General features: G+C 36.9%; 1 protein-coding gene across 4 annotated transcripts in view; it reads right to left on the reverse strand.

Moving 5' to 3' along the window:
• WRN (WRN RecQ like helicase) overlaps nucleotides 1–23,055 on the reverse strand; it is a 127,831-nt gene that overhangs the window by 54,893 nt on the left and 49,883 nt on the right. For all 4 annotated transcript variants that reach the window (XM_082608822.1, XM_082608824.1, XM_082608821.1 and 1 more), the window contains exons 12-19: nucleotides 22,775–22,913; nucleotides 21,472–21,547; nucleotides 19,982–20,049; nucleotides 19,358–19,466; nucleotides 18,715–18,783; nucleotides 14,044–14,126; nucleotides 9,295–9,401; nucleotides 2,002–2,189 (exon numbers count right to left, since the gene is read on the reverse strand). In XM_082608822.1, coding sequence (XP_082464948.1) covers nucleotides 2,002–2,189; nucleotides 9,295–9,401; nucleotides 14,044–14,126; nucleotides 18,715–18,783; nucleotides 19,358–19,466; nucleotides 19,982–20,049; nucleotides 21,472–21,547; nucleotides 22,775–22,913 — 839 coding nt within the window. The remainder of the gene's footprint in view (nucleotides 1–2,001; nucleotides 2,190–9,294; nucleotides 9,402–14,043; nucleotides 14,127–18,714; nucleotides 18,784–19,357; nucleotides 19,467–19,981; nucleotides 20,050–21,471; nucleotides 21,548–22,774; nucleotides 22,914–23,055) is intronic.

The raw sequence follows: 23,055 nt of genomic DNA on the forward strand, positions 1-23,055 counted from the left end.
TAAGAGGTTTACTAAAGACTGTTATTTCCTCATAACAATTTCCTGAGGGGGAAAAGAAATCTATCATCATTTAACCATTAAATTAGATAGGTGAGAAGGGCTGATCTAATTTAAATGCACCATGCATATAGAAAACAAATAAGATCAGAGTTTAAGAAACATGTTAGCTCAATGAAGAGAAAAAATGTGAATACTGATAAACAAATGGCAGAATTAAATGAAAGGAAGAAAATGAAAATAAAAGGTAATACTTTGAAGTCTCAATTTACCCTCCATCTCACTGCTCATTAAGAGGTAAATTTCTATTTGCCCAAGATTTGCAGAGAGCATTCTGACTCTGAGTGGTTCCCTGCTACCACAACTCTTCTTGGAGGATTGAAAATGGGTACAAGATCTTTCCAGATTTGCTTTTAGAAAAACCACTGTCACATTCAATATCAAAATCTTTGAATGGTCTTGGATGTTATCTTAAGGAGTCTGGCCTTTAGTCCACAGGAAAGGAACACCATGACCCAGGGATGTGCTTTCAGATGATAAATCTGAAAATCAGGGAGCCCTGAGGAACAAGGATGTCTGTCAGGAGAGACTATAACAGTCTGAGCTAAAAAGTAATAAAAACCTCAGTTAGCAGAATTAACATGAAAGATAGTGAGAAGAAATTATTTACATAAGATATCATAAGAGGACAATATAATCACGTCAGGAAAAAAAAAAAAAGGAGAGGGTCAGGGGGAAATGCCATCGAGATTGAGAATACTATGGACTGAAAAGGATCAAACATTAGGAAAGTAAATAAGGATCTGACTGTGGATACTCTAACCTAAAATAAACAGCCTTCTTCAAGAGAAAGTTTTACCTTTAGGACAGAAAGAAAGTGAAGTATGAAGTGTATTCACTTTGGAGAGATCCCTAGAGCAGGCAGAACATCCAGAGTATATTCATTACATTCTTGCTTTAATCTGAATACAGGACAGTCAAGCCAAGAGTGAACTCTACATTTAAATTCATCCTAAAGGACCCCAAGAGTTACCATAGGGTTTCCTTACCTAGGGTCAATCTTCTTTTTACCCCTTTCTGAAAAGAAAAACACTAATGATGTTCTTTAAACCCTATTCTCCTCTATTTGTTTTCTGTTTATATTGGTAGGACAAACATTATTTCCATCTACTCTGACTTAAAAACACAGTTCATAACACAAAAGTTATAAGCTTTTCACTGAGAAAACAAATCAGGGAATAAGGCTCAGGGAAGCTTTCTTAGCATACATATAAAATGCCTCCAAGCGGGGCTTCCCTGGTGGCGCAGTGGTTGAGAGTCCGCCTGCCAATGCAGGGGACACAGGTTTGTGCTCCGGTCCGGGAAGATTCCATATGCCGCGGAGCAGCTGGGCCCGTGAGCCATGGCCACTGAGCCTGCGCGTCCGGAACCTGTGCTCCGCAAAGGGAGAGGCCACAACAGTGAGAGGCCCGCGTACCGGAAAAAAAAAAAAAAAAAATGCCTCCAAGCAAAATAAATAGGAAGAAGAGCTAGTGACAGTTTCTTCATCAGTAAAATGAAAATAATATGTAGCTTACTGAGCAGTTATAAGGATCAAACTAGATCACTTATATGAAGCACCTATGATAGTCCTTGGCACATGATATGGGCTCAAGAAGTATTTATTATTAAGAGGACTTTTTAAATTCCTTAATACTCAAGTTAGTCATATAACTAGTGAACTAAACAGAATTCAGATAAAAGACTCATTTGTTTTTGTTGTTTGTCAATTATTAAGTGTATGTCCCCTTCAAGTAACAGTACGGAGTATAAAAATATTAGAAGAATTAGTTTCTACCTTCCTCAGTCACTGATTATATAACATCACACTTGACTTGAACCAAAGCTAAGCAGAATTTGAAATATGTTAAATATACATTAGAAGGAAATAACTTTAAAAAATAAAATACATTTTTTAAAAAGAAGAAAATAGTTACTAAAATTTATCAACCATGAAATTCTCACCTTGTCTTCTGGACAAGAAATTGCTTCAGATCCTGAAGGATGTTTCCTGTTTTTCGTCCAACTTCTAAATACAAGTTTGGTCGATCAAAACCAGTACAGGTAATGTGAGGATCCGTCAGTTTTAAGCAACGTACAATGTCTTCTCGGATTGAAGAACTTGCAGTAGCAGTCACTGCAACAATTGGAACCTGAAATAAGTAAAAGTGATTTTTAACCAAGGGAAGAGCTCAATAATTCCCAACATCTACTGCCTCTTAGAAAGAGACTGGAAGACAATTACAGGAGGAACAGAGGAACAGGGTTAAAAATGAAACTTTAAAATTATTCTCTTTCAAAGAAGAGAAGACCACTTCCTTCATACTTGTTTCTCAGCCTTTTGAGAAATCATTCAAATAAAACACTAAATTTGTAAGATTTCTAAATGCAATCTACCTTATTAAATTAAGTCCATTTATTAACTATCTACCTCTCCATTTATTATTTTTACATTTATAATAGTGCTGGTACAAATGAGGGGTATGTTATGTCTTATTTTTCATTAATCTATCATTCACAAATTGTAAACCCTTCATTCACTGAAAATCTACCTATACAAAGCCCAAGTCTTTTTTGTCTCCTATATTAAATATATTGGTCGATGGCTTTTCAGATCTATTGTAAAAGGAAAGTTCTCAGTGATCTGGATAACCTCTCACCAGTTATAGTGGGTTAATCATGGCATACTATGTAAAAGAAAAAAGGAGAGAATGAAACATCTATTATTAACTGATTCCTTGAGCAACCGAGTCATGTTCTATTTTCAATCTAGCGAAGACTTCTTGACTGCGTTAGCAGCCAAAGCAGGAGGCACAGCAGGTACCAGGAAAAACATGAGTATGTGATCCTTCAGAAATTCTAAAGTGGGATAACAACACACCTCCCATGAAACTAGATTTAATATTTCTGTCACTATTATCATAGGGAGTTCTAATCAACTATGCTATTATTTCATAATCAGAAAAATTGTTCCTATATCATTAGCTGCTCGATATCCAAGATTACAACTTTCTTAACACTCTTTTTAGCTTATTACAAATACAGTAAATAATATCCTCATAACATAGTTCTTCAGAGACAATACATCTACCTCACAAATCAGTTTAAGCAATTATCGTACATACATGAAAATTTAAGTGCAATTTGTAAAAAAGCAATTACAGAATTTGAAAAACAAGATACAATTTATTAAAAACTATTTTTACAATCAATATAGCTTTGCTGAATTAAAAATTATCTCAAAGCTCATGTAAAAAAAATCAATTAAGTTTGGGAGTAATTTTTAAATGGGAAAAAATTATATCAAAATCAATGTGACCAGTAATTGGCATTTTTATATTCTCTATCCTTAAATTCTGTGAAATTATTTTAAAAATTAACTTAATTGATTTTTGGCTTACAATCAGACTGTTCTCTGAATTTAGAGTGTCTGCCTAACAACTTACATATGAATATGCCAATTTATAAAGAAGTTAGTTTCTCTAATCGAGGCTTAATATATATGTATATACCTGCTTTATGTCTTTATAGCGAATAAAAATATCTATAGCAAATATATGGCTGAGAATAAGGAAAGTTTAAACACTAAAGTTCTTAGGACATGCATATTCTCACCCTCACAACAACAGAGTTCCATCAATGTAAGTGCGTTACTCAATTTACAAATGCACTAAAAAATGCTTGTTGTTTAACTGCATATACACATAAAGACAGAAGTTTTCAGGATAGAGACTATTAAGAATAGAGGGCTTGATTTGTTTCTAAGCAATATAATGTATGAGTGGACAAGCAATGCTTTTGTGAAAAGAAGGAAATAAGCACGAACCATAACACATTTTGAAGAAGTTAGTAGAAAAATCTGGCAAAAAGCAGCACAGTGGTGTAAAAATCTCGTTTAGAATCAATTGTCTGAGTTCAAAGCCTGCCTTTGCCACTAACTAGATGTGAGATCTTGAGCTGTTTATTTTTTTTACACATATATATTTTTTGGCCACGCTGCATGGCTTGCAGGATCTTAGTTCCCTGACCAGGGATCGAACCCGTGCCCCCTTTGGTGGAAGCGCAGAGCCCTAACCAGTGGACTGCCAAGGAAGTCCCTTGAGCTATTTATTTCACTCTCTGAACTTTGGTATCCTCATCTATAAGATGGTTGCAATAACAGCAACAACCTCATAAAGTCACTGTGAAGACCAAACGGGATAAAAGGTCTAGTGTGCTGAACACAAAGGTCTAGTGTCTAGTAAGCACTCAAGAAGTGTCAGCTATCAGATATTACTGCAACAACTGAAAAGAATTCTACAAAAGAACTGCAGAGACATGGCCACTACTCCCAGACGTGCCACCGACTTTGGAAAGGGCTAACTTCTCTTGGCCTCAGTTTTTTCATCAAAATATGAGATGGAGAGGCCTACAGGATGTTTACCTCTCTTCTAACTTAAAAATTCTCACTTTGCTACTAGAAACTCCTTATTCTAGTGGCCTGCTAACAGGAAAAATCAATATAAATTCCCTCCTTTGCCAACATTCTAGAAAGTCACAGTTAAGAATGTTGCGGGCTTCCCTGGTGGCGCAGTGGTTTAGAGTCCGCCTGCCGATGCAGGGGATACGGGTTCATGCCCCGGTCTGGGAAGATCCCACATGCCGCGGAGCGGCTGGGCCCATGAGCCATGGCCACTGAGCCTGCGCATCCCGAGCCTGTGCTCCACAACGGGAGAGGCCACAACAGTGAGAGGCCCGCGTACCGCAAAAAAAAAAATGTTGCTTCCACAACTTAGAAAATAGAATAAAGTAATGGAATGTATCAAACTTAATGGAACAATATTTACTTTCACTTCAAAAATGAACAGAATATTCTCCCTTAGAATCTTTGATGCTTAAAAGTTATAAACTACAGTGAAGTGTAAAAATAACACACAGGCTGGTTAGGAGAAAGGTGTCCATACAGCCTGGTTTGCTGGGATACTCAGTTTATCCTGTCATCACAGCATAGCTTGCACCTTTTAATTTTCAAAAGCAAACTGGTGTGGGTGATAAATTACCCTGTCACTCAGTTATATCAAGTTCTGAACTCACGAAACTTGTTCTTTCAGTTGGCAAATCTTGGTTTCTTTGGTAATAAGTACCAAGTTTTGTTAAAACAAGCAACAAGGGGCTTCCCTGGTGGCGCAGTGGTTGAGAGTCCGCCTGCCGATGCAGGGGACACGGGTTCGTGCCCCGGTCTGGGGAGATCCCACATGCCGCGGAGCGGCTGGGCCCGTGAGCCATGGCCGCTGAGCCTGCGCGTCCGGAGCCTGTGCTCCGCAACGGGAGAGGCCACAGCAGTGAGAGGCCCGCGTACCGCAAAAAAAAAAAAAAAAAAAAAGGCAACAAAATGTAAATTAATCTTGTGACTATAAATTTAGGAATGCCTTAGATATATACTTGAATGGTGTCACATCTACGAATTCCAAGAACTATATCTGCTTCTAAATTTGGGTGGTACAGTTAATCTATGTACTCTATAATATCATGCTTCATTCATTCATTCATTCATTCACTAACTCCAAATAGTTCCTGAGTGTCTACTATGTGCTGATCTTTGTGAAAGGGCTGGGGAGAAAGTAATGGGGAGATCCAACATGTCTCACATTTCTCACAGTTCCTCTTATTTGAATTTCAGACTTTTAAGGCTGATGTAAAGCTTTCTACCTGGCTGCTCTTTCTTAAGACTCATTTTGTCAGATTCTCTCCAAATGAGAATCTTTATGCACAATGAGTTAATGATTTTTTGCTATTTTTGAACTTACTGAAATAATATGGTGTGAAGCACTGTGGGTTTACGCCAGTTGTCCCAGGGTGATTGTGATTAGAAGAAAAAAAGCACTGAGAACAGTGAGGAAAATGAGAGTCCTACAACCACCAGGTGGCATTTCTCACCACTTGGCTAATAAAGAGAATTCATGAAAACACTAGGGGAAAAAGGTTTTCTCAGCCATCGCTTGACAAACAACCTGTGCTAAAGTGAATCATCCCAAGAAATGAAAAGAATCTAATGGAGTCCACAGCCTGACATAATAAAAGACTTAATTCAACACTGAAAAGTGTTTCAGAACTGCATAAAACATTTAAAACTCCTCTAACACAATCCTTCTAGAATCAAAGGCCCAGAAAAGGATTAAAGAAAGCAATCTTCCTAGTTTCTAAAAGCTTACTTTAAACCGTTCTAAATTAATAGAAAGCAGTCCTCAAGGAACCTGAGCCTAGTGACTTTCGCCATACAAATATCTTCTTTCTCTATACAGGTACTATTAACACTATTAATCTTTCTATATTATTCATACTGTTCCATACACCATTTACTGCTTGGTACTATTGCTTCTACTTTTATAGGTAAATCTGAATCTAAACTCCTTTACTGGACTATGTGCTACTTTAGGGCAGAAACTATTTTAAACTTCTTTCCAGTCATTTGCTTTAGAAACCAGCATAGTGTCCTACTGTGAAGCACTGCCCTGCCCTACCACTCACTGCTTGTGTGGGAAAGTTACTTCTTACATTCTCAGCTTTCTCATCGAAATTCATTTATTCACTTACCCCATTACTTATGGAACACTCACTATGTGCCAGGTACTGTTGTAGATTTTATAAACCAAATCAGCAAAAACCCTGCCCACAAAGAATATTCTAGTGGGGACCCACAGGCAATAGACAAAGTGTATTATTAATACGTTAAGTTAAACAGTGATAAGCGCTATTTTAAAAACAGGAAAGGAATATGAGGAAAGCTGATAGCTGGGGGAGAGGGGTTAATTTGAAATTTTGAATATGGTGGCCCAGGAGGCCTAAAAAAAAGGTAATATTTCAGCAGACTTGAGAAAAGTGAGGGATACACCATGTGAACTACCCAGGGGAAAATTATTCAGGGAGAGGGAAGAGTGGGAACAAAGCCCTAAGGTAGGAGCACGGTTGGCACCTTTGAAGAATATCAGTGAAAACAAACAGTAGGGTTAGAAGCCAGTGAATGAGGAGACAAGTAGCAGAGGATGAGGTCAAAGATAAAATAAAGGCCAGATCATCATTTAGGATATGTAGTGTTTGTCTTTATTTAGAGTGAAATGGTCTACAACCAGAGGGTTCTGAGCAGAAGACATGATCTGTCTGACTTAACGTTTTTGAAATATCACTCTGGATGCTGTATCGAAATAGACTAAGGAGGGTAAGAGTGAAAACAGACCAAGCAGGAGACTGCTGTAATAGCCAGGTGAAAGGAGACGGTGGCTTGTACCAGGATGGTAGCAGGGATCAAGAGAGAAGTGATCAGATTCTGTACATATTCTGAAGACCTCGTGAGATTTCTTTACTGTTTAAATGTGGGGTAGACTGTAAGAGAAAAAGAAGGGTGAAGAAAATTCCAAAAATCTTGGCCTGAGCACCAGAAGGATGCAGCTGCTACTAAATGAGATGGGGGAGATTGAGGGAAGAGCTGTTCTGGGATGGAGAGAATATCAGGAAGTTAAGAATAGGTTACGTTTCAGATGCCTGTCAGGCATCTAAGTAGAGAGACGTTGAATAGACAGCTAACGTTTATGTAAATGTGTGTGTGTGTGTGTGTGTGTGTATACGCATATTAATCCATAAAATGATTAAAATAAAAAATAGTAATAATAACAGCAAATGCTGAAAAGGAGGGAGAGAAACTGAACCACTCATACATTGCTGGTATCAATTCAGGGTGAGGATATAAATTTGGGAGTTGTCAGCATAAAGATTTTAGTTAAAACCATATATTGGATGAAATGACCAAGGAAGTAAGTACAGAGAGGAAAGAGAATAGGTCCAAAGACTAAGGTTTTAGGCATGCCAATGTTAAAAGGGCAGGGAGATGAAAAGAAATAAGCAGAGGAAACTGAGAAAGAAGGGATAATAAGGAAGGAAGAGAACCAGGGAGTGTGCTATCCCACTGGTAAGAAAAGAACTGTTTCAAGAGGAAGGTAATGAAACTAGTGGGCAGTGGGGAGGGGCGACACAGGGGTAGGGGAGTGGGAGGTACAAACTACTGGGTGTAAGACAGGCTCAAGGATGTATCGTACAACACAGGGAATAGAGCCAATATTTTGTAATAACTGTAAACAGAATGTAACCTTTAAAAATTATATTAAAATTTTTTTAAAAAAGAAGAAAGTAATGAAGATATTTATGTTGCTGGATTGTTATGAGGGTTAACCAAGATAAAAACACTGACCCAAGGCCAGTCCCATAGTTGGAGCTCAATTCACATTACTTTGATTCTCTCCCAATATATCCTTGCTAAGTGTTACATTCAAGTTTTTTGTTCATTTGTTTTGTTTTATTGTAATATCTGCTCCAATCAAATCTTTATGAGAAGAGCTAACAAAAAAGAAACTATATTTAAGATAGCTCTCAATAAGCACGCTTAATAAGAAATGAGGTTGAACTAGATAATCTATCAAAAGAATAACAAATAATTTCTGATACTTTTTTTTTGGTTTACTCACATAAGCCAGTTCCAATAGGTGACAAACCATACAATTCAATTTATTTAACATTGTTGAAATAACAAAATTATACAAATGGAGACCAGATTAGTGGTCACCAGGGGTTAGGGTTAGGGGTGATGGGAATGGTGGGTATGCCTGTAAAAGGACGGCTCCAGGGAGCCTATGGTAATGGAATAGTTTTGTATCTTGATTGCAATGGTAGTTATACAAACATACATATGAGATAAAACTATAGGACAATATACGTACATACCCATACACACTTATAAAACTAGTGAACTAAGAATAAACTGTAGCAATGTCATATACCTACTTGATACTATACTACAGTTATTCAAGATATTACCACTGGGGAAACAGTACATAGAACATCCTTGTACATTTTTTTTTTTACAATTGCCTGTGAATCCATAATTTTTCAAAATAAAAAATAAAATTTTAAGTTTTTAAGCTCTTCGTATAAAATATGCCATTCATATAGAACACTCATGTAAAACTTTCCTGTTCTTTAAAATTAGGAAAGAAAGTGTGAGAACCAGAAAAAGTTTGCCAACTCCTGCTCTATAGTATTCCTCAATAAATTACAGGCCAGCCTTAGAAGGAAGTCAAGGTTAGAATTTAAAAAAAAAAATCTTTCCCCTGCTTACATCATCCATTTGCCCTTTCACAGAGTAATCTTCAGCTTTTTGGCCATTCCCCAATCCTGGACTCTCCCTTGGTAAGAAAGTCATTTCAAGACATTGCACTTGGCAAAACTTACCGATGGGAGTATTGCCTTTATGGAGCCCAAAGTTCTGAATGAACTTCTAAAATCATGTCCCCACTCAGAAATACAGTGAGCCTCATCCACAGCAATAAGTGTGATACCTACAAAAAAAGAAAAATATGTAAATGGAGAAAATAAAGTTCAAAAAAAGTAATAAACGCATCTAAATTGTTACCATCTTCATTAGAATATATAAATATTACAGAAAGTAGTGTAAATAATTCAAATCAAAGTATTTGGTTCATATAAAAATATAAGCATAAATAACATCAGATAACACCAAAAATCATTATTGAAAATAGCCAAAGGGAGATATATGGATAAAAGGCATATGGATAAAAGAGAGAAATATATATTTTTCAAACAACATGTTTATTGAATTTTAACTTTCATCATTATTCCTCAGAGAAATTAGTTACTTACTATTACTTTGTCCTCAAAGCTATCACTCATTTGCAATGATAATGCCCTAAAAAAAAGAGCTGTTCTCTTTCTCTTTGGTAATACTTTCAATTTTATCTCATGGATTAGCTATCAAAAGAGATAGAGAGGCTTCCCTGGTGGCTCAGTGGTTAAGAATCCTCCTGACAATACAGAGGACACAGGTTCGAGCCCTGGTCTGGGAAGATCCCATATGCCGTGGAGCAACTAAGCCTGTGCGCCACAACTACTGAGCCTGTACTCTAGAGCCTGTGAGCCACAGCTACAACTCCTGAGCCCATGTGCCACAACTACTGAAGCCCGCGCACCTAGAGCCCGTGCTCCGCAACAAGAGAAGCCACTGCAATGAGAAGCCGGCGAACCGCAACAAAGAGTAGTCCCCGCTCACCACAGCTAGAGAAAGCCCGTGCGCAGCAATGAAGACCCAACGCAGCCAAAAATAAAATAAATAAGTAAATACAGTAAAAACGACAAAAAACAAAAGAGAGATAGAAAGACTCAGCGTATTTCATACTAAGATTAAATGCATCACTGATCACATATTACACTGCAGAGTTCCTCTGTAATGCCAGTTCTGGAAGACAGATGACATCCACGTTTTCTAATATAAAATGATAAGGGAAGAACCAAATCTCATTATGTACAAAGTAGGTAAGAAGGAATGTACTTTGCTCTCTTCCCCGAGCAACGCCTCTACTCTGCCCTCACACCACACACCCACACTGAAACAGAATCAACAGTGTGTAGTAATGCATTTCAGAAAAGGGTTTTATTATATAATCGTTCACTAAAACGTCTTCAGGTATTTCAAAGTCGTGACAGTAGTGCTTTTGCCCTCGATCACCAAATTAATACTTACGACAAAAATGATATTTCCCTTCACTGGGGAGGATCCCTACTTGATGCTTGTCTGAGAATCTATAATGTTTTGCCACTAGTGAGATGATTAAAAACGTGTGCTCTAGAGTCAGACTACCTAGATGCATAACCTGGCTTACTGTTTATATTACCTTAAGCATGTTACTTAAGCTTCCAAGTGTCAGTTTCCCACAAGGATAAGGTAGGTAATAAAAGTACCTAACATTTTTTAGTTATTCTGAAGATTAAATTAGATCATTCACGTAAAACGCTAAGATAGGGGCTGGCATAAAAGACAGCTCAATAAAAAAATAATAAGCTATTATTATTATAGTTATTAAATTCCCACTATGTTCCAAACACTCTTCTAGGTATAAAATGATTAGTAAAATGCAATCCATGATTTTGAGGAGCTCACAATTCTAAAAGAGGAGACAGACAGACAAGCAAATAATTACAATTCATTGAGATTACCAAGTACAATGAGTTGGAGAAGAAAAAGAAAGAAAGAAAGAAAAAAAGAAACCTACTAAACATGGACAAATACAGGTTGATCACATCAAGTTTCTATTTCCTGAGTGGCTGGGACAAATTCAATGGTACCACTATACTTATTTGGGTTTAGAAACTACATGACCCAGATTTTAAATTAAATAAATTAAAACAAAGATGACAGCTCCTCCTTTATTTTAAAACCTTCCTTATAATTACAGGTTTGACTAACTAGCTCATTTTAATAAGAATTTTTATTTATTTACTATTTTTATTATTTTATGTATTTATTTATTTTTGGCTGCACTGGGTCTTCGTTGCTGCATGTGGGCTTTCTCTAGTTGCGGCAAGCGGGGGCTACTCTTAGTTGCGGTGCGCGGGCTTCTCCTTGCGGTGGCTTCTCTTGTTGTGGAGCACGGGCTCTAGGTATGCGGGCTTCAGTAGTTGTGGCACATGTGCTCAGTAGTTGTGGCTCGCGGGCTCTAGAGTGCAGGCTCAGTAGTTGTGGCGCACAGGCTTAGCTGCTTTGTGGCATGTGCAATCTTCCCGGACCAGGGCTTGCACTTGTGTCCCCTGCATTGGCAGGCAGATTCTTAACCACTGCGTCACCACGGAAGTCCAACTAACTAGCCTTTAATGGAGTTAAACTTTGCCCTTCACAAGCAGCTGAGGCAAGCTTCTGCCAACTTCCACATTAAACGTGCAAGTCCAAGTGTCTGCCCAGGTCCAGGACATATTTCATTCTGGCACATCTGTCATTCAAGCCTACTTCCAAAGTTACAAGAAATTACAGGTGTGTTTGCTTTTAAGGTGTCTCTATGTAAAATTCTGTTTGCTGCTTCTGTTATAAACCCATATTACTTAAATAATAACACATCATAAAAATCATAAATCTGAATAGCTAAATGTCAAACTACTGTACAAATAAAATTCTGAGTATATTCCCTGCTGCAAGCGTTTTACAAATTCCTGCAAATAAAAGTTAAATAAAAGTATTTCAGGGGCTTCCCTGGTGGCGCAGTGGTTGAGAGTCCGCCTGCCGATGCAGGGGACACAGGTTCGTGCCCCGGTCCAGGAAGATCCCACATGCCGCGGAGCGGATAGGCCCGTGAGCCATGGCCGCTAGGCCTGCGCGTCCAGAGCTTGTGCTCCGCAACGGGAGAGGCCACAACAGTGAGAGGCCTGCGTACCGCAAAAAAAAAAAAAAAAGTATTTCAGAAAGAATTTATTCTATTTTGTTCAACGTTGACAGTCAACCAAAAAGAGCATTTTCATCCATTTTATGCAGAGTACGCAGCTCTAATAACTGCAGTGTTCATAATATAATCCTTTAGAAAAAAATTAAAATAGAGAAATAGAACTACCTGTCAAAAGGATCTAAGTAAATACTGGATTAACCCCACCACAAAACAAATACTAAAATGGAGCAAAACATATCCAGACCACTATGGACATAGACCCTAACTTTTGCAGTAAAACCATGGAATTTATATATCTAGGGTTGTTGGGTTTAATCTAAAGTGAAATATTCATAAGAACTTCATACAACCTAATAGGACACACATCAAATTTGTTTTCCATTTAAGGCAAAAATATAACATGCCAACAGGGGAGTTTAACAGCTGATGGATGCAATTTTTGATAATATATTTAATCAAATGATAATTTCTGCCCTCATTCTTTTGTTAATATTTAACACATATTAAAAGGTAAGTATTTGTTTTCACTATATTGTTAGAACAACTGTTAAATGCTTTCCTAGAGTTATATGCAAGTAACCATTAAATGAGATACTGCAATGTTAAAAAACTACCTGTTAGGAATTATTTTAATATATAATTATAAAATGAGATCATATTACATTAGAAAGCTAAGATCGTTTGGTTCAGCTGAATGTTTGAAATACGTGCAATTACAATAGAAGCCGTGACTGCAGCTCTTGGATAGCTGAGCCTAACCATCAACAAGCGAAAAACCAACAGAAATGTTTTAATCACAAAAAAGAAAAAAATGATACCAGCTTTTAACTAATTCTATATTTACATTTTCTAGGACACAGGCTCTGACTTACCATCTAATTTTTTAAATTAATCATACTCACTGATAGCAAATAATCAAACCAACCTGACTACACATCAGAATCACCTGTGAAAAAAACTACAGATGCCACAGCCTCGTGCCAGGTGCATTAAATCACAATTTTCAAGGTTTGAGGACCTGACATTTTTCTAAAGTTTGAAAGGTGATTCTCATGAACAACAAGGGTAGAGAATCACTACACTGACTTAATTTAGATTCAGAATATGAAAAAGAGGAAATTATAATTTCACAGAATCTAAGATTCAATATTTATTCAACAATACATTTAAATGCCTACTATGTGCCAGGCACTGCACTCGGGAAATATAAAGAAATAAGAACGGCATTTTTCCCTGAAAAGTTTACAGTCTAGCAGAAGAAAACAGATATATAGACAGGTAATTACAATGCAGGAGCCTAATTTCTATGGCAGAGGGAATTATAGGATACTTTGGGATAGGACAGGAGAGACACCACGTTGGAGAGGCAGAAACTTCCTGGAGGAGATAAGGGGTTTTTTTGTTTGGTTGGTTTTGTTTTGTTTTGTTTTGTTTTGTTTGCGGTACGCGGGCCTCTCACTGCCGTGGCCTCTCCCGTTGCGGAGCACAGGCTCCGGATGTGCAGGCTCAGCGACCACAGCTCACGGGTCCAGCCGCTCCGCAGCATGTGGGATCCTCCCGGACCGGGGCACAAACCCGTGTCCCCTGCATAGGCAGGCGGACTCTCAACCACTGCACCACCAGGGAAGCCCCCAGGAGATAAGGTTTGAAATAAACTTTAAAAGAAGTAAAATCCGGTATCTATTCATAAGTTTAACTTTAAAGAATATCTCAATTTAATAAATACTTATAAAGATTCTATCATACCACTTACCAATATTAGCCTGCAGTTGCTGGAGTAGGTCCAAGTTACTTGAACAGAATTCTGGAGTTATGTACACAATCCGGTATTTGCCTCTGTAAAAACAAACAAAGAAACAGGAAAGGAAATATAAAAACAATCACCCAATGAATACAACCTAAAACCATGACACCTGATAATTTTTTAAGTAGTATATTACACCACTCATTAAAAACAAAATGAATGTTATATGTATGTAGAGATGCACATATGCTGGTTCTCTGATTTCACTTCAATGCCTCAAAACAAACGTTGGCAATACCAGCCAGGGAGTATTCAGCATAAGGTGCCATTGGAAGCCAGATTCTGATTTCCAGCAGTCTAGCCCCAAAACTACAGTGGCTTGAGTTAAATGATCAAGCCTAGAGTAAATCTTTTTTATGTGTTAGCAATCCACCCATTATCCTACCCTTGACCCCCATCTCCATGATTAAATCCATAGCACCCATGTTTCTCCTGTGTACTCTGCTGTCTTGCCTACATCTTCTCGGGCCAGGGACAGACAGCATATGAAAGTCAAGTCAGTTAGTCTCTGTCCTAGAATTTGGGGGTCTAACCAAGAAACAACCAGTCAGTCTCCAAGTGTCAAGACCTGTAACATGTTAAAAAAAAACACAAAAAGAAGCTGCAGAGCAATCTATTTTGTGACTAGAAAAGCAGAGAATGCTCACCTCCTCATAGAGAAGAATGAGGAACACATACAGAGGCTATGGATAAAAAGAAAGCCCTACTGTATTTTTAATACCCATTCCAGTCTCTTCCTGAGGGCTGACTAATTTCTTTTCAGAGTGATCCACAAGACATTCCTGTATCCTTAATATAAAATTCAGTATTTGCTTAAACTAGTGTGACTGATTTCTATTCTGGGCATATAGAATCCTAATTAAGACAACGTCTGCAATAAAGGTTAGGGCTAGGGCAAAATATGTATAGGGTCTCTTTTCCATTCTACCAAATGAAGACATAGATCAAATTAAATAAAATGAAACAATGTTCTATATGAAAAGACAATGAAATATTTAATCTACTGTGTGCTAGGCATGGTGCTTTCACTAGAAATTGGAACAAAACAATTAAGAACAGAACAGATACGCTTTTAATCTCATGAAATTAACTCAGTCTAATTAACACAGGAAATCATATAATTAGTTCTGACACCAGACTATTCAGGTTTGAATCTCAGTTCTACCTCTTACAAGCTAAGTGATCTTAGACAAGTACTTAACTTCGCTGTGCCTCAGTTTCTTCAGTGTGCCTCAGTTTCTTCAGTGTAAAACAGTGATAAGAATTATAAAGACAGCTAATTCTTAGATATCTAGATTCAAGGTAAACCCAATCAAATCCCAGTTGGCATTTTAGTTGAAAAGGTGATATTGAAATACTTATGGAAATACAAAGGACCCAGAATAGACCAAAACCAAAAAAAATTTTTTTGAAAGAACAAACGTGGAAGACTTGTACTACCTATTTCAAGGCTTATTACAAAGCTATAGTACTCAAGACACCAATCCAGGCAGACAAACAGATTGACAGAACAGAAAATAAAGAGTGTAGCAATAAACCCACATATATTTAGTCAATTTATTTTTCACAAAGGTGCAAAAGAAATACAGTGCAGAAAGGATAGTCTTTTCAACAAATGGAGCTGTAAGAAATGGATACGCCTAGGCAAAAAAAAAAAAAGAATTGTAATCAATACCTGGTACAATATACAAAATGTACACAAAATGGGTCATAGATCTAAATGTAAAACATAAAACTGGGCTTCCTTGGTGGCGCAGTGGTTGAGAGTCCGCCTGCCGATGCAGGGGACACGGGTTCGTGCCCCAGTCCGGGAAGATCCCACATGCCGCGGAGTGGCTGGGCCCGTGAGCCATGGCCGCTGAGCCTGCGTGTCTGGAGCCTGTGCTCCGCAACGGGAGAGGCCACAACAGTGAGAGGCCCGCGTACCGCAAAAAACAAAAACAAAAACATAGAACTATAACATTTTTAGAAGGAAATAAAAAAGAAAATATTTGTGATCATGAGTGAGGCACCAAAAAGCAACAGCGAAAGCAAAATCCATAAAACAACAAATTGACAAACTGGACGTTATGAAAATGAAAAAGTGATGCTCTTTAAAGGAACTGTTAAGAGAATGAAAAGAGAAGTCATAAACTAAGAGATGTTTGCCAACCATATACCAAATGAAGGATTTATATTTAGAATATGACTATCAAAATTCATAAGAAAAAAACAAAAATAAGGAATAGGCAAAAGATGTAAATAAACACTTACTCAAAGATATACAGATGTCTAACAAGTATATGAAAAGATGCTCAACATCATTAGTCATTAAGGAAATGCAAATTAAAAACACACTGACATCCTATTAGAATGGCTAAAATTAAAGACTGGCCATACCAAGTGATGGCAGAGACAAGGAGGATTTGGAACTCTAAGACACTGCTAGTGGGAACATGAAATGGTACAACCAGTCTCAAAAACATCTAGCAGTTTCTCAAAAAGTTAACACAGAATTATCATATGACTCAGCAATCCTACTCCTAGGCATGTACACAGAAGAACTGAAAACATATGTTCCCATAAAAACTTATACACAAATATTCATAGTACCATTATTCATAACAGCCAAAAAGTAGAAACAACCTAAATGTCCAGCACTGATGAATGAATAAATAAAATATGAAATGTCCATACAATGGAATATTATTCATCCACAAAAAGAAATGAAGTACTGATAACATTACACTAAGTGAAAGAAGCCAGACACATAAGGCCACATCCTGTATGAGCCCATTTATATGAAATGTCCAAAATAGGCAAATCATTGAGACAGAAAGATTAGTGATGGGAAGGGAGTGAAGGAGGGGACAATAGGGAGTGACTGCTTCATGACATGGAGGTTTTGGGGGTGGGTTCCGAAAATGTTCTGGAATTAGATAGTGGTGATGGTTGTACAACATTGTGAATGTACTAAAAGCCACTGAACTGTACACCTTGAAAATAATTAAAATGGTGAATATTATATTATGTAGATTTACCTCAATTAGAATAAAAAGGTTAAACATATATCCACTACATGACACAGTCATTCCACTCCTTGGTTTACACCAATGACATGAGAATATATGTCCATACAAAAATTTGTATACACTGGGACTTCCCTGGTGGCACAGTGGTTAAAAATCCGTCTGCCTAGGCAGGGGACACAGGTTTGAGCCCTGGTCCGGGAAGATCCCACATGCTGCGGAGCAACTAAGTCCGTGTGCCACAACTACTGAGCCTGAGCTCTAGAGCCCATGAGCCACAACTACTGAGTCCACGTGCCACAACTACTGAAGCCCGTGCACCTAGAGCCTGTGCTCCTCAACAAGAGAAGCCACCAGAATGAGAAGCCCGCGCACCACAACTAGAGAAACCCGGCACACAGCAACAAAGACCCAACGCAGCCAAAAATAAAATAAAAAATAAAAATAAAGAAATAAAATAAAAAGATATATAGGAATGTTCATAGCAGATTTATTAGTAATTTTCCAAAACTAGAAGCAGCTTAAGTGTCCATCAATAAGGAAATGAAAACACAACTGTGGGGCTTCCCTGGTGGCGCAGTGGTTGAGAGTCCGCCTGCCGATGCAGGGGACACGGGTTCGTGCCCCGGTCTGGGAAGATGCCACATGCCGCAGAGCGGCTGGGCCCGTGAGCCATGGCCGCTGAGACTGCACGTCCGGAGCCTGTGCTCCGCAACGGGAGAGGCCACAACAGTGAGAGGCCCGCGTACCGCAAAAAAAAAAAAAAAAACAAAAAAACACAACTGTGGTAATTTCATATAATAAAATACCACTGATTTTTTTTTAAACTACTGATACATGCAAGAACATGGGGAACTGTCAAAACATGATGCCGAAGGAAAGAAATCTTAAAAGAGTTCCCATTGTATGACTTCATTTATATGAAGTTCTATAACAGACAAAACAAAAGCATGGTAGAAAAACTTAAAACAGTGGTTCACTTTAGGATGGTGAATAGAAGGACAGACTGGGATGGAACATGAAGGAACCCCCTGGAGTGACAGTAATATTCTATATCTGGCTAGGAGTTTAGGTTACATATTTGTATGCATTTATTAAAACTCAGTAAATGTATGTGTGTGTGAATGTGTATTAATATATATGTATATACATGTTAATACATATATACACACACTTCTGTGTGCCTGAGACATTATTCCTGTTAGGAATTATGTCATGACAGGATTGGTGGGGCAAAAGACCTAGAAAACAGTCCCCACTCAGCCATTAATTCATTAGGTGACTTTGGGCAAATTCTTTTCTCTGGGCCTCAGTTTCCTCATCTGTGAAATGAGACAATACTAGATACTCTCCAAGTTCTCTTCCAAAACAAAATTTTACAATTCTATCATAATAATGCTAGCCTTCCAGTCCAAGAACTGAACATAACAGATTTCTTTGAGTTTGAAAGATTTTAAAATTAACGGTTCCATAAATATACTATAAAAAGGAAGTATATTTTTAAATTATGGATATTTTGCCCATGCATTAAATAAAAATTTTTTGTGTACAAAATTTCCCCACATACCACAGACACTTGACCACATGATCAGAAATCATATAAATTACTTACAATTTAATATCCTCTAGAACATTTTTTGACTGTGCTGATCCAAGAAAGCAAGCTGGAATGTTGGACATTCTGTAAGAAGAAAAACAAATATTCTGGAACCATGTGCACACTACAAATATCAACTTCATTTTTAAGTGAGAAAGAACAAAGAAATATAATGAGATACACCCTCTTCTTTGCAATCTCTTTTTGTAACTCACTAATTTGACAAATAAATTCCTTCAAAGGCTGTATTAGAGGACAGGCTGTTAAGGTGGGTTTCCCAAAAAGATCGCAGGCTCAGATTAAAGAAATTTAAAATTTTTCACACCTAAAAACTACACTTCCATGTATATACTTCACACTAGGCTAAAGAAGGGTAACCAAAAGAGAAAAGAATTTTGTGATATGTAGTGTAAACTGGCATAAAATTTGCTTTTTAAAAATTTTTTTCAGGGCCATCTGGTAGCCTTGAATTACACAGAGAACTCAAGAAAGAAGATAAGCTCTTCCACCAAAGTGTCATTTATTACTAATAAAGAAAAAGCAACACTTTTAGCAATGCGTTACTGCGAACTAGATTTTAACATACATGATAAATCAAATATTTCCTTCATAGGAGGAAAAAAAAGGGTGGTAATGTGGCAATGAAAGCATTACTCACTCAAGCTGGAGCACCTGGTCTACCATCAAAGAAATAAGGGGAGAGATGACAAGGCCAATCCCGCCTACATAAACAGGTGGATACTGGAAGCACAAACTCTTTCCATACCCTTAAAATAAAAATAATACATTCAGACAAATAAAACTAAATCCTTGGTACTTTGATTTCTTTTTACGATGTACTTGTGTGAGATGAACAGTCACTACTAATGTGCTACCTTCCTAAGAGTTAATTCATGCATAAATTTGAGCATCTACCCTCAGCTCACTCTCTTCTATATTTCACACCATTTGTATACATATTTGTATTTTGAGAGTTTATGGAAAGACTAAGCATGTCAAAACCATGAAGTTTTATTTTTTTTTTTTTTTTTTTTTCTTTTTGCGGTACGCGGGCCTCTCACTGTTGTGGCCTCTCCCGTTGCGGAGCACAGGCTCCGGATGTGCAGGCTCAGCGGCCATGGCTCACGGGCCCAGCCGCTCCGCGGCATATGGGATCCTCCCAGACCGGGGCACGAACCCGTGTCCCCTGCATCGGCAGGCGGACTCTCAACCACTGCGCCACCAGGGAGGCCCGAAGTTTTATTTTTTAAAGGATTAGATTATTTGCTTAAGTACAACTTACCAGTTGCCATGACAACAACATTATCTCTTCTTTCTTCCAATACAGAACGAATCACTTTCCACTGAACCCTGGAGGATGAAAAGCAAAAAGCTGCTGTTTTACTAACAAGAAACCCAAGGGACAAGTTGAAATCCATTTAACTTTTTCACTTCCTCCAGAATTTTGTTTACATTTTTGAGCTTCAATAAAAATATAAGAACCCTGGAACTTGAAAACAAAAGCCCCATTTGACCAACCTGCCATTCAAGCTGACTGAACAACTAGGACTTCTGTCCATATCTGTATTAAATTTTATTACATATAGCTAAAGTATAACATAAATTCCAGCTTCATCCTAGATATCCAACAGAGTCACTGATTTAAAATAAATCAGAGAAATGCTCTAGGTGAAAGGATTGACTAAGAAGGGAAATGAGGGAACTTTCTGGAGTGATTGTAATGTTCCATATTTTTAAAAGGGTTTAGGTTACATGTACACTTAAGATTTGCAAATGTTAAACACCTAAGGTTTAACCATTTCTTTGTGTGTAAATTTTAGCTCAAAAGTTTAAAAATAAATAAATAAATATTTAACTATAGTTAATGATTTACATGCTAAAGTAATTAGGGGGAAGTGTAAGGGTGTCTACAATTTACCTTGAGATGCATTTTAAAAATTGAATGGATTAAAAAGTGGATAGAGAGAAAATCAATATATAAAATGTTAATAGTGAATTAATGGTGAATATACAGGTATTCATAGTAAAAAAAAAAAAACAACTCTAATGTATCTTTGAAATTTCTTTTAATAAAATGTTGAGGGAAAAATCAACTGGAAAGGTGATCTTAAATTCACTGATATGTACATTTATGTGCATTTTTCTATGTGTAGGACATAGTTTAATTTTTTTTAATTGTTTAAGATCAAAAGGAAAAATGAAAGAAATGCTTCCATGGATTAAATTTTAAATTCCCAAAACAGAAAAAATACAGTCTAGAGTTTTACATTCTTATTAGTTTTATTCAACTTTACTTGTTCTTCATCTCATTTGTATTCCTCTCATTTTAATACTTATAAATGTGCCCCCTTGGATGTAAATACCTTTGAATATGTTAAAACTGATATGATTATCACTGTTTTTCAAACTATTGTCTAATGAATTTCTATTACAACAACATGGTTTGGACAATGAGATGCACAGAACAGGCACACAGATACGTATATGATAAAATACAAGTCAGCATTAAATTAATTTATTAATGTCTCTACCCAGAACTCTCTATAGTAAGGAAAACCATTTTCCCCGCTTATAAAAACAATCTGCAGATATGAATTTTACAAAAATATTACTTCAAAATAATTCTGTAGTCACTTAGAAAAAAATACAGTGTGACATGTATAAACTATAATCAAGTTGTGCTTTTACTGTTAAATGGATGGATTATTTGCCTTTTTTCCTTTGTGAAGAAAACAGTAAATATGCAACTTAATTAACTGAGATTATACTCACGGCTTAAAACTAGAATGGCCAAAGTAGGTCTTGAGGCAATTAATTTGCTCTGCAATAGGTCCTGGTAACGAACAGTCTTAAAATAAAATGGACATTTACGTTAAAATAGAAGTACACAAAGTGAGAGGGAGTAAGTTTTATGTCACTGACTTCTTTTAAAGAATATAGTGGTAGGTACCAAAGGTCACTGTTGTCTTTTAAATCCACCCAATTTTGTCCTCTGGGTACCAGTCATGACTCCAGGTAAACCCTTTGATTAATTACCTAATACTAAGGATTAGAACTTTGTTGTGATTCAGTTTGCCAGCCCCATAAAAAAACAATGTTTGGGAATTTGCTATACTTTCAAAAACTAACATTTAGAGCCAACAATGGCAAGCAAAACGCCAATCCAAATTTTATAATATAACCAACTTTCAATCAATAGTAAGCAGAAATCACATTACTGCCACAAATAAAATCTACAGATAAAACAAGATCTTCATTTTAATTACCATTCCACCAAATCTTTGACCAAAATTCCAACTGCATAGCAGAATGGAATGACATTAATTTTAGCCCACTGATTTTCATTTTTTCCTCAGGTTGAAGGGTTCATGAGGGGCCGAGAAAGAGCAAAGCAAAGAGTCAAGATAATTCATTTCTAAACAAATGAATATTTGTCCATATTTAATACAAGAAAACATAGGAAAAAAACCTTTTTAACATTTTCATGTATTTCCATCTAAAAAATTATTTTAAATTTTCCACATTTTAACATTGATGAAATCTAGCTCTAAAGAGTTCTACTCTATGAGAAGACACCCACATCTTGTCATAATGAGTACCATATCACTTAAATGACAGAAGATTCACTTAGTGGATTCTTTACTAGAGTTTGCATATACAAGATGAAAATTAGTCCATTTTGCTATCTGACACTGTGTCACTTATTTTACGTAATCTCCTGAAGGACACTGTGTACCTATGCCATTTACAATAATGTTTAATATAAGCAATTAATTTACGATTTCTTATTAGTTTTTATGATTTTGACAAACAAAATATAAAATTTAGGATGAAAAGTTTCACATCACCATGTTCACCAAATGACACAACACTTCTATTACTTTACTCTTCTAAATAGTAACATTGTGCTTTATGAAGACCAAAGCACTAAGGGATTTAATGACAAGTTTCTAGGACCTAATTAACTACATGCCACAAAATCACTGACCTCCAAAATGTTTATAACCTGGACCCTAAATTAAAATCAGTGGTAGGTATCAGAGACGAGTCATTTCAAACATATTACAGTGCTTACCTTCATCAACTTCTTCCTCTTCAATAGCTTCATTCTCATCTTCATCATCTTCTTCAGAAGGAAGACCCAGATTTCTTTCCATTTCTATGCATTTTGAATGATTTGGATCTACTGTGCTACTATTTAGGATATCTAACGACTGAACGTTTAAAAGAATTTTTAAAAGCAAAATCATTGACAGTGTTGTATCTTTTTCAGCAAACACAAAAGGAGTATTATTAACAGAGCCTACAATCTAGTTCAAAGCTGGCAGATGTGCAAGCAATACCACAAAAGAACAT

The sequence above is a fragment of the Mesoplodon mirus genome (genome assembly GCF_964341445.2).
Source record: "Mesoplodon mirus genome assembly, chromosome: 20".
Classification (NCBI taxonomy): Eukaryota; Metazoa; Chordata; class Mammalia; order Artiodactyla; family Ziphiidae; genus Mesoplodon; species Mesoplodon mirus.